Source organism: Myxine glutinosa, chromosome 1 (genome assembly GCF_964187855.1).
Source record: "Myxine glutinosa chromosome 1, kmMyxGlut1.1, whole genome shotgun sequence".
NCBI classification, from domain to species: Eukaryota; Metazoa; Chordata; class Myxini; order Myxiniformes; family Myxinidae; genus Myxine; species Myxine glutinosa.
In genome coordinates this window covers 128438493-128454978 of record NC_136261.1, presented here as the reverse complement: position 1 = coordinate 128454978, position 16486 = coordinate 128438493, and the positions used below count along the sequence as shown (strand labels likewise).

Sequence of the window (16486 nt, the reverse complement as noted above, 5' to 3'; positions counted from 1 at the left end):
TGTCAGCGATGGCGAAGTGATAGACCCATAGGCTCAGCTTCATTGCATGCTATTGCATTGATCTTGAAACCCTTGGTTTCCACGGCATCAAGCTGAGCAAGATGTGAGGCAGGAGAACCAGCAGAAGGGAGAGCAGTACTCCATAAAGCTGTGGATTAAAGCCTGTAGGTGCATAGGAACTCAGGTGTGCCAAGGAAAGATTCTGCACAATGGAGAATGCCCACTCGGTGTCTGGCTTTAGAGGCCAACTTTGAAATGTGGCTTGCCAAAGAGAGATCATGGCTGAAAGTGAGACCCAAGAGTTTGAGTGACTGAACCTCCAAGACAGTTGTTGAGAAAGTAGATGGGAGGGTTTGTGGAACGATCCTTTCAGAGAGAGAGAGAGAGGGAGAGAGAGTGGGATTTATCATAATTGAAAGACATGTTCCAGGTGTTTGACCAGTTTATGATTTTTGTTAAGGTCTGTGGAGAGAGAAGAGACTGCAGCCTGTCTGTCAGAAGGAGGACGGATGTCACGGCAGAGAGTGGAGTCATCAGTAAATAGATAAAAATGATTTTCCAGAGAGTCAGTGAGATAATTGATGAAAATTAGGAATAGGATGGGGGGCTAGAACACTGCCCTGGGGTAGTCCAGCCCTAACAGGGAGAGGAGAAGAAAGGGTGCTGTTGAGGTCTAAATGTTGGCTACGAAAGTGGAGGACATCAGTAATCCATGAGTGGATATTTCCTTGGATTCCACAGGCAAACAGGTTGGAGAGCAAGGCAGAATGCCAGACTGATTCGAAAACTCAAGATGTGTCCAGAGAGACTGATATTGACTGATATTGAGGGCCTCCATCCATTGTTGGGAGAGTAGAAGCAGCATGTCCAAGGTGGAGTGACCAGGTCTGAATCCAAATTGATGATCAGAGATGAGGTTATTGGTAAAAAGGAAAGACCTTATGTCAACTGCGATGATGGATTCCATGACCTTGCTGATGTTTGGAAGTAAGAGAATTGATCTGTAGTTAAGGTGATCCGTTTTTGCATCTTTTTATGTAATACTGTGATGTTGGCTGATTTTGAAGCATATGGAAGAGGACCTGTGGTAAATGACGGTGAAAAGGGCAGAAAGATGAAGTGCAAGATTAGCAGACCAGGTTTTTAGGATACGTGAGCTGATGCCGTCCTCGAGTATGAAAACAATTTAATATCACAGATGGATTCAATCCAAACCAAAATAACAAAATATATAAAACATTAAGCATTTTATTATTTTAAAAAACAATAGAAAACTGGACTTAACCAAAATAAGCTAGGATTGTCGGGGTAAAAATACACAACCATTCGCCATGATATTCCCCCCAAAAATTAACCGAAACGACTATTAAAAACATCGAGGGATAGAATCGATAACAAAATAGTGAAATACTGTATATAAAACTGAGCATATTAAAGGGAAATGAAATTGAACATGTGATTTGTATCGACATTTCGGCATAAGATGTGGAAATCCAAATAGTGACTGAACCAAAAGCCAGGAATGGGGTAAGTGTGTGGGGGAGGGGTAGAATGTACCACAAGCTGTTTAATACCGTGTACGCCTGCGCAGACAAATTCTGCCGTAAAAATCTCTGACAAAAATCTCTGACGTAGTTTGCTGTTGTTCGCAATGCCATGCGGATTGGATTTCAAGGTGTGCACAAAATGTGTTGTTTATGAAAGAAAAGGGCCCAGAAAAAAACAGAATTGCATTTAAAAACTGATAAAAAAGAATGCAGCGACCCGTGGCGAGTTAAATTCTGCTTCTGAAAAAAAAGAAAAAAAAAAAGGTACCTTGCCGGGCAGCTTAACATGCTAGTTATAACGCGAATCCTGAAAGAAAAAGGCAGCTTCTCTTGCTAGTAAATAGCGCAAATCTTGAGAGAACTAGAACGACACTCTTCGACGTCGACCTAATGCCTCCACCCACATTATTACATCATTATAATACTTGTACCAAGTTTGATTTAAATCCATTCAGCTGTTTTCAAGTCATCACATTTTTGCTTAACCTTTGACCTCTTGACCCCGAAATTTAACCAGTTAATGTTTACATCATTATACATATCTGTACCAAGTTTTAATTTAAATCCCTTCAGCTGTTCACAAGTTGTCACATTTTTGCCTGAAATGACCTTTGGCCTTTGACCTCGGGACCCAAAAATCGAATCGGTTAATCTTTAGTATTTATCCATACCTGCACCAAGTTTGACTAAGATCCCTTCAGCCATTCTCAAGTTATAGACCATTTACAGTCTTTGACCTTTGACCTCTTGACCCTAAATTATAATCATTTAACATTTACATCATTATCCATACTTCTACAAACTTTGAATTACATCACTTCAGCCGTTCTCAAGTTATAGACATATTACAGACTTTGACTTTGACTTTTGACCTTTGACCCCAAAGTGTAATCAGTTAATCTTTACATCATTATACATACCTGTACCAAGTTTGAATTGGATCACTTCAGCCATTCTCAAGTTACATATTACAGAATTTGACCTTTGACCTCTTGACACCAAAATCTAATCAGGTCATCCTTACATCATTCTACATAACTGTACCAAATTTGGTCAGAATCCCATCACTGGTTCACAAGTTATCTTGGTAACAGGATTTTTACCTTACATGACCTCTGACGTTTGGCCTTTGACCTCGTGACCCCAAAATCTAATCAGTTCATCTTTAGTATTTATCCATGCCTGCACCAAGTTTGACTAAGATCCCTTCAGCCATTCTCAAGTTATCGCAGAGGGACAGACAGACGGACGGACAGCCAGAAGGACAACCTGAAAACATGCCTCCGTCGACTTCGTTGACGGAGGCATAAAAAGGCAGCTTCTCATGCTAATTATACCACCAATCATGACAGAAAAAGGCAACTTCTTGGATTAATTCATTTCCGATTGCAAGAGCCAAAATCATGGTATAAACATGTGCAAAACAGGGAGGAAATATGAACTTCCAGGAAAGACTTCCAGAATGTATTGGAGTATTATACGAACTAAAGAATATTATTTTATATGAAGAGTATTATATTATGAAATATTAGAAATATTAGAGCATTATAGAAATATTAGAGTATTATATTATGTAAATACGAACTTCCAGAATGTATTGAAGGAGCCTAAGCCTGCTGTAAAGAACTATGTGAAGGAAGTACAGCGTCATCTGTTGAATAATAATGGGGCGCGAAGGTTCAGCCAGTGGAAGCTTTTCAGAGACAGCACAAGTCTTCAGTAAAGACATTGCCTCAGGTCATGATCAAAACTTTTTGTAGAATAGTAGCTAAAACATTGCTCAACAAGGCCTTGAAACTGCGCAAAGAACACGCTGGTGCGTTACTGAAGACCACAAGAAGAGTTGTCATCCTCAACATTAAAGGGCCAGATGATTTTGTGCAAGGGGTATCATACTGCTTCCTCTGAGCCTTACTATTATGCTAAGCCTGTAGAGAGAGCCTCTGCCATTCCCATTGATGAAAATTGCAGATGTGTAGTTGCTAATTTCTGATTTGCTAATCTGAAATTAGCAAATCAGAAATGGAAAGAAGCAAGACAAAAGAGAAACAGCATCCCGTGAAATTGAGCTATTGTAGTGAATGCAAAGCAGTCACTTAAGCAGAGGTTGCTGCCATTGTTTATCTCAACCAGGCATTTCAAGAACCCATGCAAAAACTGAGAACTACCTCAGATGCATATGATGATGGGTGTCCTAATCGGCACTACAGTCGCTAGCAGTGATCGGGACAGTATTGTTATCGATTTGCAAGGTCACTCCTTGGTTTGTTTCAATGACTGGGGATGTTGTAGTCCACTTCACATACTCAGAGCACCATCTACCCATCATGGTGTGTTGAGTACATTCTTGAATCATGTATTCAGTGCAATTACGAGCCACTCGTGTGTTCAAGGTATATTCAAATCTCTGTGCTGGTAACTTCCTTTCTCTAATGGTAATCACTCTAAAGGACAACACCTTGAAACATTGTTAACAAATAATCTTGACTCGTGCAAAGAGCAGTGTGATGATGTTATAGGTACTGATTCAGTCGTCAGGATTGTACAATCGTAGTTGATTCTGCATGCCCATGTTATAAGTGACCTCGAAAAGGAAATTTATGATTATCCAGAGCATACATGTTGTCGCTGTGCACGCCTGCATCAGAGAAAATCTGTAACATAAGTGAAACTTTCTGATAAGCTTGGTACAAATGTTTAGTCTGCTTTGAAAGCCTTCATATTGGAGCACAACCCACATGCTAATGAGCAAATGTTGTACATGTGCAACTACTGTAAGTCACTCGTAAAGAAACATGTATTGCCACCACGTTGTCCTCAACGGATTGCAAACACTTCCAATTCCATCTGAATTGGTGAAATTGGATTGTTCCAGTAAGCAACTCATTCAATGTATCAAATGCTATCAAACAGTAGTCAGGCTTGGTTCATATATTGCAAAAGTACTTGTGTATAATTCACTTAAGGCATGTAAAGGTGCCATGTTCTTTCTCCTACCATTCAATAAAACTTTTGAGACTCTGGATCAGGTAAAGCATCTTAGCAATTCTTTACCAGAACCTGAGTTGTACATTATAGTTTATGGTAGGCCAACAAGAGGTCAAGTTTTGTGGGGTATCCTAGTCAATGTAGACCTTGTCAAAACTGTTACAAAAACACTAACTAAAAGTAAAACTAGAATGCTACTCGATGAGCGCATACCTCCGCCAGGCTGAACAGTTTGTTTTGTATCCCACTGATCGGCCGGATCTGGATTCAGACCTGATCCAAAATCTAATCGGCTTGTTCTTGCCACCTAACCAACTCATCCCCAAGTTGTGGACGAGTTATGACTAAACTTAAAAAAAAAAATATCATGTTATATATCGCTTTTTGCCTGATCTCTCAATCTGAAGAATCACTTAGAAATTAAATAATACTCGTATCCGAATCCATGTTCAAATCTTCACCAAAATCAAACCAATTCGTCCTTGTCACACACACAACCTGTCCTCCAAGTTTCGTCCAAATCCGTCCATAACTTTTTGAGATATCCTGCTATATGTCGGTTTTAGTCCGATCACTCAATGGTGAAGAATCGCTTTAAATAATTCTACCAGCCGGATCTGGATCTTCACCAAAATTGAACCAATTCTTCATTGTCACACACCCAACCTCTCCACCAAGTTTCGCCCAAATCCGTCCACAACTGTTTGGGATATCCTCATTTATTTATTTATATATTGGCTCATCTTCATCGCCAATCATTCCGCCCAACATTCTTTGCCAATCCCTCATCTCTCCCTTCCACATCAGATGCATGATTCCAGCATACATACTGTAGAGTGTTAAGTCATTGATAAGTTTCTGAGGGCAGGTCTGTTGCGTAGGGGAGGGATAAGAGTGAATGCACACGTGCTGTAATTGTTGTATATGTATGCCATTTCATTGTTTTCTCTTCCTGTAAATACTTGTTTGGTCTGCCATTGTAAATACTTGTTACTTTTGTCATTTTTGTTACTGCCGCTGAAGGCCATTTCTTTAAAGAAACCATGTCCTGACTTATGTCCATTCTGATGGCAGCATTAGACTGCTGAGGCATTTGGCGAGTTCGGATTCGTTATCCAAGTTCAATCTCAGATGCTGTTTCGTGCTGTTTGTTCCGCTCGACCGACTGACGAATAAGGTCTTGCGTAATCTCCGGCACAATTCTCCTCTGACCTCGCTGAACTCACCAGCACGGCAAATCGACCTTGGGCCCGAAGATCCAGCCAGAGTTGCAAATGGTGTCAGTGGCCTTTTAGACACGCCGTCCTCTCGGAGTTATCCAGTGGTGACGTTCACAGAAATCATCACATATACACTAGTTATTATGGGAACTCTACATATTGACTGTCCTCCCAATCGGACCAGTTCGATTACCCGAATACGGCACAAAACGCAATCGCTTTCATTTTCACCACAAGCTGATATGAAAAAGTTGTACAGAAATACTTTGGTCCACCAAAATAGCTTTTGCAATGTACAAAAATAGGAAATTTCATCATTAGCAATCCATCAATCAACAAATGCTATGGAGTAAACACATGTTTCCCCTCCCTCCACCTGTTTCCTGCCTGATTTTTATTTTTATTTTGCTCTTTATTGGGTACAGCCCTTCAAGAGCTAAACGTCACTCAGAATTGCTTGGATTTCGTGCCAGAGGAACTAGGAACATTGCCCAACCTTCAGATGCTGTTCTTGCAACAAAACCAGCTATCTTCAGTGCCTAGGCTTGGCTGCACAAAGCTCAAGGTTCTTTTTTTTTTTTACTCAAACATCAAGCATAATGCACATACAGTCCCCATGAATGTGATGCTCGTTTGCACACACCCAGTCACACTTAAACCCAAATAAAAATTTCTGGCAAGATGTTTATCTCACTGATGCATGCTGTGACAAAGCATTCTAAATCAGTAGGACAGTTGCATAACCTGCTGGTTCATATTTGCATTATTTTATGGCCAAACTTCTGATGGTCAGATACTACATAATATATTGTTGGAATATTTAGTCCCCGTCGCAAGGTGGGGAAATGTGCCTAGAAATGAGATCGAACTCCTCAATTTTCCATTTTCTGGGCAAGAAAATTGTGCTCTTTCAGAAAACCACTTTTCCAGACCCAATCATGTCACTTTTGGAAAAATGGGGCAAAATGTGCAAAAATCGACAGAAATCCTTGAAATTTCATAAAATCCATCAATCTTAAAAGCTATGTCACTTAGACTGGCCAAACCTAGCAAAATAATTATTTCCATAAGCACCAACATGAAAAAGTAACAATCCAAGTTCTCCGACATTCGACAATGATATTTTTTGGGGGGAGGAGGGGGATACGGAGGGGGAAATCGTCAAAAATCCAAATAGTTTGCATAAGTTTCAAAAATTTCCCTTATTGGCTTCCCTTTTGATAACAGATTAGTTGCATGGACATCAAAATGGCATGAAAATGTTGATCAGTACTTCCTCCATGCCATAATTTAATGAATGTCCCTTATTTTCTACCGTCTGGCATTTTCCACAAACCATGGGATCTCCCTTCTTTTCTATTGTTTGTCATTTTCTACAAGCTATGTAGAAAGTCCCTTTTTTTATATAGTTTGCCACATGGCACAAACCATATAACCTTTTATATGTGCCCCTGGCATTTTTCCCAAGAATGTCTCATTTTTTCTATGGCCACTACAACTGGCCATCACAAAGACTGATGAAAAAATACATGGAGACATCACATGCATCAATTAAATTACACGAATTAAAACCTATTTCCTGCGGTCTGTATCGGGGCCCTGCCTGATGCTGTAAACCATCTCTCCCATTGCTTGTCATGAAATACAGTATCAATCCAATCCTGGACAAAGAAAACAAAATTGCCGCCATTCTTTTTGTGCCTTTTTATTCTTCCGGCACACAACCTCATTCTACATTGATTACTACCGGAGTCAATACTTTTCTATGTCCAACTTTTTGGGGTTCGCCCCTATGAGCCAAGAAAAATCTATGGCGCTTAGGTGGAATTTGTTTTGAAAGCCATTAATTAGATGTATTTGCCAATGTATATTCCAAGTTGTAGCTAGTTTCAATGCATTGCTTTTGAGATATGAGCGCCAACACATTTTGGGCGGACACACACCAACATTTATTCTTTTTTTTTTTTTGTATACTGAATCGAGGCTCGTGAAAGAGCTAACATTTATTTCACAAACAAATCAACCAGACAAACAAAATATACAAAAAGAGGGAGCGGAAGACAAGATGGGGAGAGAAGGGGAAGCACACAACCACAACATTTGAGAGCAGGGAGAAGTGTGGGAGGGAGAGGGCTTGGGGGCAGGAGGCGTGGGAAGGGGAGGGGGGGGGGGGAGGGGGAGAGGTATAAAACACAAGGGGACCGAAATTAGCGGGGGTAGAAAAGATCATCGTAAGAGTGGAATCATCGTAGGAGATTCGAGGGTATTCCTGAATAAAACTCAAGAATGCAGAATGAAACGTTGCTGAAGTTTGGAACATACTACCTTGACGTACAAAGCATTTGCTTTTGAAATTTGCAGCCGATTTCGGCCAGTAGAAGCCGAGAAACGAATTTTCAGTCCCTGTGTTATCGTTGCATACAGAGAAACCATTCTGAAAAAAAAAAAGGACGGGCACTTCACGCTTCCCTTGATAATGATCTTACTATAATTCACCAAATGTCTGTCTGTCTGTCTGTGCGTCTGTGCCCAGGTACCGCAAAAACGGCTGAACCGATTGCAACGATATTTTGGGTGGGTATTCCTGGGACCCCCTGGAATAAAATAGGCCATATTGTTTTTCCAATTTCAGGTTTGGTCTCCAGCATTTTCAGGTTTGGACTCCCGCCGAACGTTATTTGGACCGATCACAACGATTTTTTTTTGTGTGTATTTCTGGAACCCCAGCAGTAAAATAGGCACAATGCAAATCTTCCAATTTCAGGTTTGGTCTCCAGCCTAACATTATTTTCCCACACCTCTGGATACGCTTCTTTTTCTTTCGACCTTACTGATATTCTTATTATAATAGAGCAAACATATGGTTATGTATGTCGTTATGTTTATATGCGATGAAAACGTCTTCTTCTGCTTCAAATAAAATTACCACCCTCTTAATTAACGCTCTTTTTTTCTTCTTTTTTTTCTTCTTTTTTTTCTTCTTTTTTCTTCTTTTGTACACGGGATCAAGGCTCGTGAAAGAGCTAACATTTATCACACAAAAAAATCAAACAGACACACACAAAATATATAATCAGGGAAGCAGTAGACAAGATGGGGAGAGAAGGGGAAGCACACAAATAACATTTGAGAGCAGGGACATCGGGAGATCTGTGGGAGGGAGAGGGCTTGGGGGGAGGAGGCGTGGGAAAGGGAGGGGGGGGAGGAGTGCGAGAGGTATAAAACACAAGGACGTAGATCTGGGGTGAAATTAGCGGGGGTAGAAAAGATCAAGGTTTTGGATGGGGGAAGACGAGATGGCAGTGAACAGCTGTTTTAAAGACCTGGAGGGTGGAGTGGGATTGAAGGGAGTGGGGGAGTTTGTTCCAGAGGCGGGAGAAAAGGGGAATGAAAGAGTGAAGGTGAGCAGAGAGTCTTGATTTTGGCAGTTTAACCACAAGAGGGTTGCAGGCAGATTTTGTGCGACCTGTAGGAATATTTGGGGGACAGAGCCCAGAGAGAGCTGGGGGAGCAAGGCCGGAGAGGAGTCGGCAGAAGACAAAGACCACCAACCTGCCTGCGGTGAGTAAGTGAAAGGCCCTCGGAAGTAGCTTCGAGGTTTGAAACCAAAGCTTTGGTTTCAACAGCGTGAAGCCGAGCTCGGTGTGAGGCAGGAGCACCGGCCCAGAGGGGAGAACAGTATTCCATAGAGCTGCGGATGAAAGCCTTGTATGTGGTGAGGAGCTCAGGTGTGCCAAGGAAGGACTTTGCACGACGGAGGATGCCCAGTCGGCGACTGGCTTTGGAGGCCAGATTTAAAATGTGGTTTTCCCAGGAAAGATCATGGCAGAGAGGGAGACCCAAAATCTTGAGTGATAGAACTTCTTGGAGAGGATTGTTCAGAAAGTGGATGGGAGGGTTGTCCAGTCGGTCTTTTAGGAGAGACGTAGTAGGAGTGAGATTTGTCAGGATTGAAAGACATGTTCCACTTGTTTGACCAGTCTGTGATTTTGTCCAGGTCTGCAGAGAGTGAGGAGGCTGCAGACTGCCGATCTGAGGGATGAGGAATGGAGCGGCCAAGAGGAGTCATCAGCAAAGAGACAGATAGGATTTTCAAGAGTCAGAGAGATCATTGATGAAGACCAGAAAAAGCACAAGGCCCAGAACAATGCCTTGGGGAACTCCAGTCTGAACAGGAAGGGTAGATGAGAGAAACCCATTCAGGGCCACACGTTGACCGCAAGCCATGCATGGAGATATCCATGGATACCATAGGAGGAGAGTTTTGTGAGCAGAGCGGGGTGCCAGACCGTATCGAAGGCACGTGATAGGTCAAGGGAGACGGCTCTAATTTCCTGTTTGGCATTGAGGACCTCCATCCATTGTTGAGACAGCAGAAGCAGCATGTCCAGAGTAGTGACCTGGTCTGAAACCAAATTGATGATCAGAGATCAAGCCATTGGAGAATAGGAAATACTTGATATCAAAAGCAATGATGGATTCCATGACTTTGCTGATATTTGGGAGAAGGCTGATTGGTCTGTAGTTGTGCAAGGATCTGTTTTTGCACCTTTTTGTGTAAAGGGGTATGTAAAGGGCACCTTTTTGTGTAAAGGGCATCACCCATCCCTTTCAAATCTCCCCCCTTGCCCCTTCCCTCCCCTCCCTCCTAAACTCCCCCCACACCCTTCCCCTCCGAGACTCTCCCTCGCTCCTCCCCTCCTAGACTCCCCTCTCACCCCTCCTCCTCAAAGCATCCTCCCTGCTTCTTCCTCCTTCCAACTTTCACCTTCATCTCCCCAAACCTCCTGCCTTGCTCTGCCCCCTCCTCAAATAACACCTCACTGTGCCTCACCCAATCTCCATCAAACCTTTTGTCTGCCCCATTCTTCCCTTTCTCCAAGCTATTCTGAAATCTCTGACACACCTTCAACAGCTCTCCCTACCTCTTCCTCCTCTTCCACATCTTACCCTACCCCTCCCCCCCCCCCCCCTGTTCTGGACCCGATGCTCCCCCTTCCTCTTCATTAACGGTATGGACCTCAAACATCCGGGGCCTTCGCTCAAACTTGACTGACCTCTCCATACAGGTTGCTTCTGACAAACCAGATGTGATCTGCTTAACAGAAACTTTCCTCCTTCATGATGTCTCTGATGCCTTGGTATCTCTCCCAGTTTACTCCCTCCTCCGGTATGATAGACCTGAGCCTCGTCCTGGAGGTGGGGTTGCTATCTTTATAAAAAACTCTCTTCCTCACTCGCCCTCCACTGCCCTCTCTCCACCTCACCCCCAGGAATACCTTTGGCTACGGCTTCCCCTTCGCTCCCACCTTTTGTTCATATGTGTGTTGTACCGTCCACCAATCAGCGATGACTCCATCTACATCTCACTGTCTGATAATATGGACCAACTTCTATCTACCCATCCCAACTCTCTCTTCCTCATATGTGGTGATTTCAATTGTCACCATGCCAGTTGGCTGGGTGTGGGTACCTCTCTCACCAGCCATGGCTCTTCAGCAAAGGACTTCTGCGACTCACTGGGACTGACACAATCTGTCAATTTCCCGACCCGGATCTCAGTCAACGGAGCATCTTCTCTTCTGGATTTGGTTATGACAAACTTCCCTGAAAATGTCTGCTGCTCATCGTCTGCTCCAATCGGCTCATCTGATCATGTGCTTGTCAAAGTGGACATCTCTCTGACCATTCTCAGAGAGCCTCCTCAGCGTCGACGAGTCTGGCATTTCACTCAGGCCAACTGGCACGGTCTTCAAGCAGCCATCAATCATCTGGACTGGTCTCCCATCTCTACCGCCTCTGACATCAACTCATCCTGGGAATTCTTTCAAAGTAAATTGCTCTCTCTCATGCACAGATTTATACCATCTCGTCTTCAGTTGTCATACCCTTCCTCCCGTCCATGGTACACGGAATCTTGTGGTGAGGCTGTTGCCCTGAAACAACTTGCTTTCGTCTCCTGGAAAGCAAATCCAACGGAAGGAAATCTCATTTCCTTTCAAAAAGCCCGAAACAAGTGTGTGTCCACCCTCAGGAGAGCCAGGAAACAATATCTCACCATTCTCAAGACCGAACTCTCTTATCTGTCTCCCTCTTCCAAATCCTGGTGGCATCTGGTCAAATCTGTTTCTGGTGTTTGTTCCCCCTCCATCCCCTCCCTCACCTCAAACGGCTTAACGGCTGACTCCGCACGTGAAAAAGCTGAATGCCTCAACTCTGTGTTTGCCTCTAAATCTTGTGTCCCAAACCCATCCCTCTCTGTACCCACCGTACCCAGTCGTACCCAGCTGCTCCTGGACTCTGTGTCCTTTCCTCCTGACAAGGTGGAAAAGTTTCTGTCAACCCTCGACTCTGATTCTGCAACTTGTCCTGACGGCATCAGCCCACGGGTCCTAAAATCATGTTCTTCTGCTCTTTCACTCCCTCTTTCTGTTCTCTTCACCCTCTCTTTTGCTCAAGGTCATCTGCCATCTGCTTGGAAATCAGCCAACATCACCGCTTTGCACAAAAAAGGTGCAAAAACAGATCCCAGCAACTACAGACCAATCAGCCTTCTCCCAATTATCAGCAAAGTCATGGAATCCATCATTGCTTCAGATATTAAATCTTTCCTCTTCTCCAATGGCTTGATCTCTGATCATCAATTTGGTTTCAGACCTGGTCACTCTACTCTGGACATGCTGCTTCTGCTTTCTCAACAATGGATGGAGGTCCTCAACGCCAAACAGGAAATTAAAGCTGTCTCCCTTGACATTTCACGTGCCTTCGATACGGTCTGGCACCCTGCTCTGCTCTCCAAACTCTCCTCCTTTGGTATCCATGGAAATCTCCATGCATGGCTGGCGGACTTCCTCTCTGGTCGTAGTCAACGTGTGGCCCTGAATGGGTTTCTCTCATCTCCTCTTCCTGTTCAGGCTGGAGTTCCCCAAGGTAGTGTTCTGGGCCCTGTGCTTTTTCTGGTCTTCATCAATGATCTCTCTGACTCTCTTGAAAATCCTCTCTATCTCTTTGCTGACGACTCTACTCTCTGTCGCTCCATTCCTCATCCCTCAGATCGGCAGTCTGCAGCCTCCTCACTCTCTGCAGACCTGGACAAAATCACAGACTGGTCAAACAAGTGGAACATGTCTTTCAATCCTGACAAATCTCACACTCTTACAATGTCTCTCCGAAAGGACCGACTGGACAACCCTCCCATCTACTTTCTCAACAATCCTCTCCAAGAAGTTCTGTCGCTCAAGCTTTTGGGTCTCACTATCTGCCATGATCTTTCTTGGGAAAACCACATTTCCAAGCTGGCCTCCAAAGCCAGTCGCCGACTGGGCATCCTCCGTCGTGCGAAGTCCTTCCTTGGCACACCTGAGCTCCTCACCACATACAAGGCTTTCATCCGCAGCTCAATGGAATACTGTTCCCCCCTCTGGGCTGGTGCTCCTGCCTCACACCTTGCTCGGCTTCACGCTGTTGAGGCCAAAGCTTTCAGAATCATTGGAATCTCCTGCGATGTAGTCAACGCCGAGGGCCTTTCACTCACTCACCGCAGGCAGGTTGGTGGTCTTTCTGTCTTCTACCGACTCCTCTCCGGCCTTGCTCCCCCAGCTCTCTCTGTGCTCTGTCCCCCCAATATTCCTTCAGGTCGCACAAGATCTGCCTGCAACCCTCTTATGGTTAAACTGCCAAAGTCTAGGCTCTCTGCTCACCTTCACTCTTTCATTCCCCTTTTCTCCCGCCTCTGGAACAAACTCCCCCACTCCCTTCAATCCCACTCCTCCCTCCAGGTCTTTAAAACAGCTGTTCACCACCATCTCTTATCTTCCCCCATCGAAAACCTTGATCTTTTCTACCCCTGGTAATTCACCCCAGCCAGAGTCCTTGCAGTGTTCATATGTTTTAATCCTCTCCCACCTCCCCCCAAGTCCTCCCGATGTCCCTGCTCTCAAATGTTGTGTTTGTGTCCTTCCCCTTCTTCCCCCTCTCTTTTGTGTCCTCCCCCCTCTCTCCCCATCTTGTCTGCCGCTCCCCTTGTTTTTTGTGTTTTGTGTGTCGGTTTGTCTTTTTGTGTGATTAATGTTTGCTCTTTCACGAGCCTCGATCTTGTATACAAAAAAAGAAAAAAAAAAGCTGTGATGTTGGCTGATTTCCAAGCTGATGGCAGATGACGTTGAGCAAAAGAGGGTGAAGAGAACAGAGAGAGGGTGTGAAAGAGCGGCAGAGCAGGATTTTAGGACCCGTGGGCTGATGCCGTCAGGTCCAGGTCCAGTTGCAGAATCAGTTGAGGGTTTTTTTTATTTATTTATTTTTATTTTTTATTGTTGCTTGTATACTGAATCGAGGCTCGTGAAAGAGCTAACATTTACTTCACAAACAAATCGACCAGACAAACAAAATACACAAAAAGAGGGAGCGGAAGACAAGATGGGGAGAAAAGGGGAAGCACACAAACACAACATCCGAGAGCAGGGAGATGTGTGGAAGGGAGAGGGCCCGGGGGGAGGAGGCATGGGAACGGGGGGGGGGGGGGGAGGGAGAAGTATAAAGCACAAGGTAACCAAGGACTTCCAGGACAGAAGTTGGTATTTCAAAAAGGGGAATTGGGGTGAAATTAGCAGGGGTAGAAAAGATCAAGGTTTTGGATGGGGGAAGATAAGAGATGGTGGTGAACAGCTGTTTTAAAGACTTGGAGGGTGGAGTGAGATTGAAGAGAGTGAGGGAGTTTGTTCCAGAGGTGGGAGAAAAGAGGAATGAAGGAGTGAAGGTGAGCAGAGAGTCTTGATTTTGGCAGTTTAACCAAAAGAGGGTTGCAGGCAGATCTTGTGCGACCTGTAGGAATATTTGCGGGACAGAGCCCAGAGAGAGCTGGGGGGGCAAGGCCAGAGAGGAGTCGGTAGAAGACGGAAAGACCACCAACCTGCCTGCGGTGAGTGAGTGAGAGGCCCTTGGAGTTAGCTTCATCGCGGGAGATTCCAATGATTCTGAATGCTTTGGTTTCAACAGCGCGAAGGCGAGCTAGGTGTGAGGCAGGAGCACCAGCCCAGAAGGGAGAGCAGTATTCCATTGAGCTGCGGATGAAAGCCTTGTATGTGGTGAGGAGCTCAGGTGTGCCAAGGAAGGACTTCGCACGACGGAGGATGCCCAGTCGGCGACTGGCTTTGGAGGCCAGATTTGAAATGTGGTTTTTCCAGGAAAGATCATGGCAGATAGTGAGACCCAAAAGCTTGAGTGACAGAACTTCTTGGAGAGGATTATTCAGAAAGTGGATGGGAGGGTTGTCCAGTCGGTCTTTTCGGAGAGACATCGTAAGAGTGTGAGATTTGTCAGGATTGAAAGACATGTTCCACTTGTTTGCCCAGTCTGTGACTTTGTCAAGGTCTGCAGAGTGAGGAGGCTGCAGACTGCCGATCTGAGGGATGAAGAATGGAGCGACAGAGAGTAGAGTCGTCAGCAAAGAGATAGAGAGGATTTTCAAGAGAGTCAGAGAGATCATTGATGAAGACCAGAAAAAGCACAGGGCCCAGAACACTGCCTTGGGGAACTCCAGCCTGAACAGGAAGAGGAGATGAGAGAAACCCATTCAGGGCCACACGTTGACTACGACTAGAGAGGAAGTCCGCCAGCCATGCGTGGAGATTTCCATGGATACCAAAAGAGGAGAGTTTGGTGAGCAGAGCGGGGTGCCAGACTGTATCGAAGGCACGTGATATGTCAAGGGAGACTGCTCTAATTTCCTGTTTGGCATTGAGGACCTCCATCCATTGTTGAGAAAGCAGAAGCAGCATGTCCAGAGTGGAGTGTCCAGGTCTGAAACCAAATTGATGATCAGAGATCAAGCCATTGGAGAAGAGGAAAGATTTCATATCTGAAGCAATGATGGATTCCATGACCTTGCTGATAATTGGGAGAAGGCTGATTGGTCTGTAGTTGCCGGGATCTGTTTTTGCACCTTTTTTGTGCAAAGCGGTGATGTTGGCAGATTTCCAAGCAGATGGAAGATGACCTTGAGCAAAAGAGAGGGTGAAGAGAACAGAGAGAGGGAGTGAAAGAGCGGAAGAACATGATTTTAGGACCCGTGGGCTGATGCCGTCAGGTCCAGTTGCAGAATCAGAGTCGAGGGTTGACAGACACTTTTCCACCTTGTCAGGAGGAAAGGACACAGAGTCCAGGAGCAGCTGGGTACGACTGGGTACGGTGGGTACAGAGAGGGATGGGTTTGGGACACAAGATTTAGAGGCAAACACAGAGTTGAGGCATTCGGCTTTTTCACGTGCGGAGTCAGCCGTGTGGCCATTTAAGGTGATGGAGGGGATGGAGGGGGAACAAACACCAGAAACAGATTTTACCAGACGCCACCAGGATTTGGAAGAGGGAGACGGATAAGAGAGTCCGGTCCTGAGGACGGAGAGATATTGTTTCCTGGCTCTCCTGAGGGTGGACACACACTTGTTTCGGGCTTTGTGAAAGGAAATGAGATTTCCTTCCGTTGGATTTGCTTTCCAGTAGACGAAAGCAAGTTGTTTCTGGGCAATAGCCTCACCACAAGATTCCGTGTACCATGGACGGGAGGAAGGGTATGACAACTGAAGACGAGAAGGGATAAAACTGTGCATGAGAGAGAACAATTTACTTTGGAAGAATTCCCAGGATGAGTTGATGTCAGAGGCAGTAGAGATGGGAGACCAGTCCAGATGATTGATGGCTGCTTGAAGACCGTGCCAGTTGGCCTGACTGAAAAGC

At 44.8% G+C, this 16486-nt stretch overlaps 1 protein-coding gene across 1 annotated transcript in view; it reads left to right on the top strand.

The window, feature by feature from the left end:
- The window catches only part of LRRC40 (leucine rich repeat containing 40), a 103027-nt gene that overhangs the window by 33261 nt on the left and 53280 nt on the right, over positions 1–16486 (top strand). Inside the window, exon 6 of the mRNA XM_068118284.2 lies at positions 6181–6320. Coding sequence (XP_067974385.1) covers positions 6181–6320 — 140 coding nt within the window. The remainder of the gene's footprint in view (positions 1–6180; positions 6321–16486) is intronic.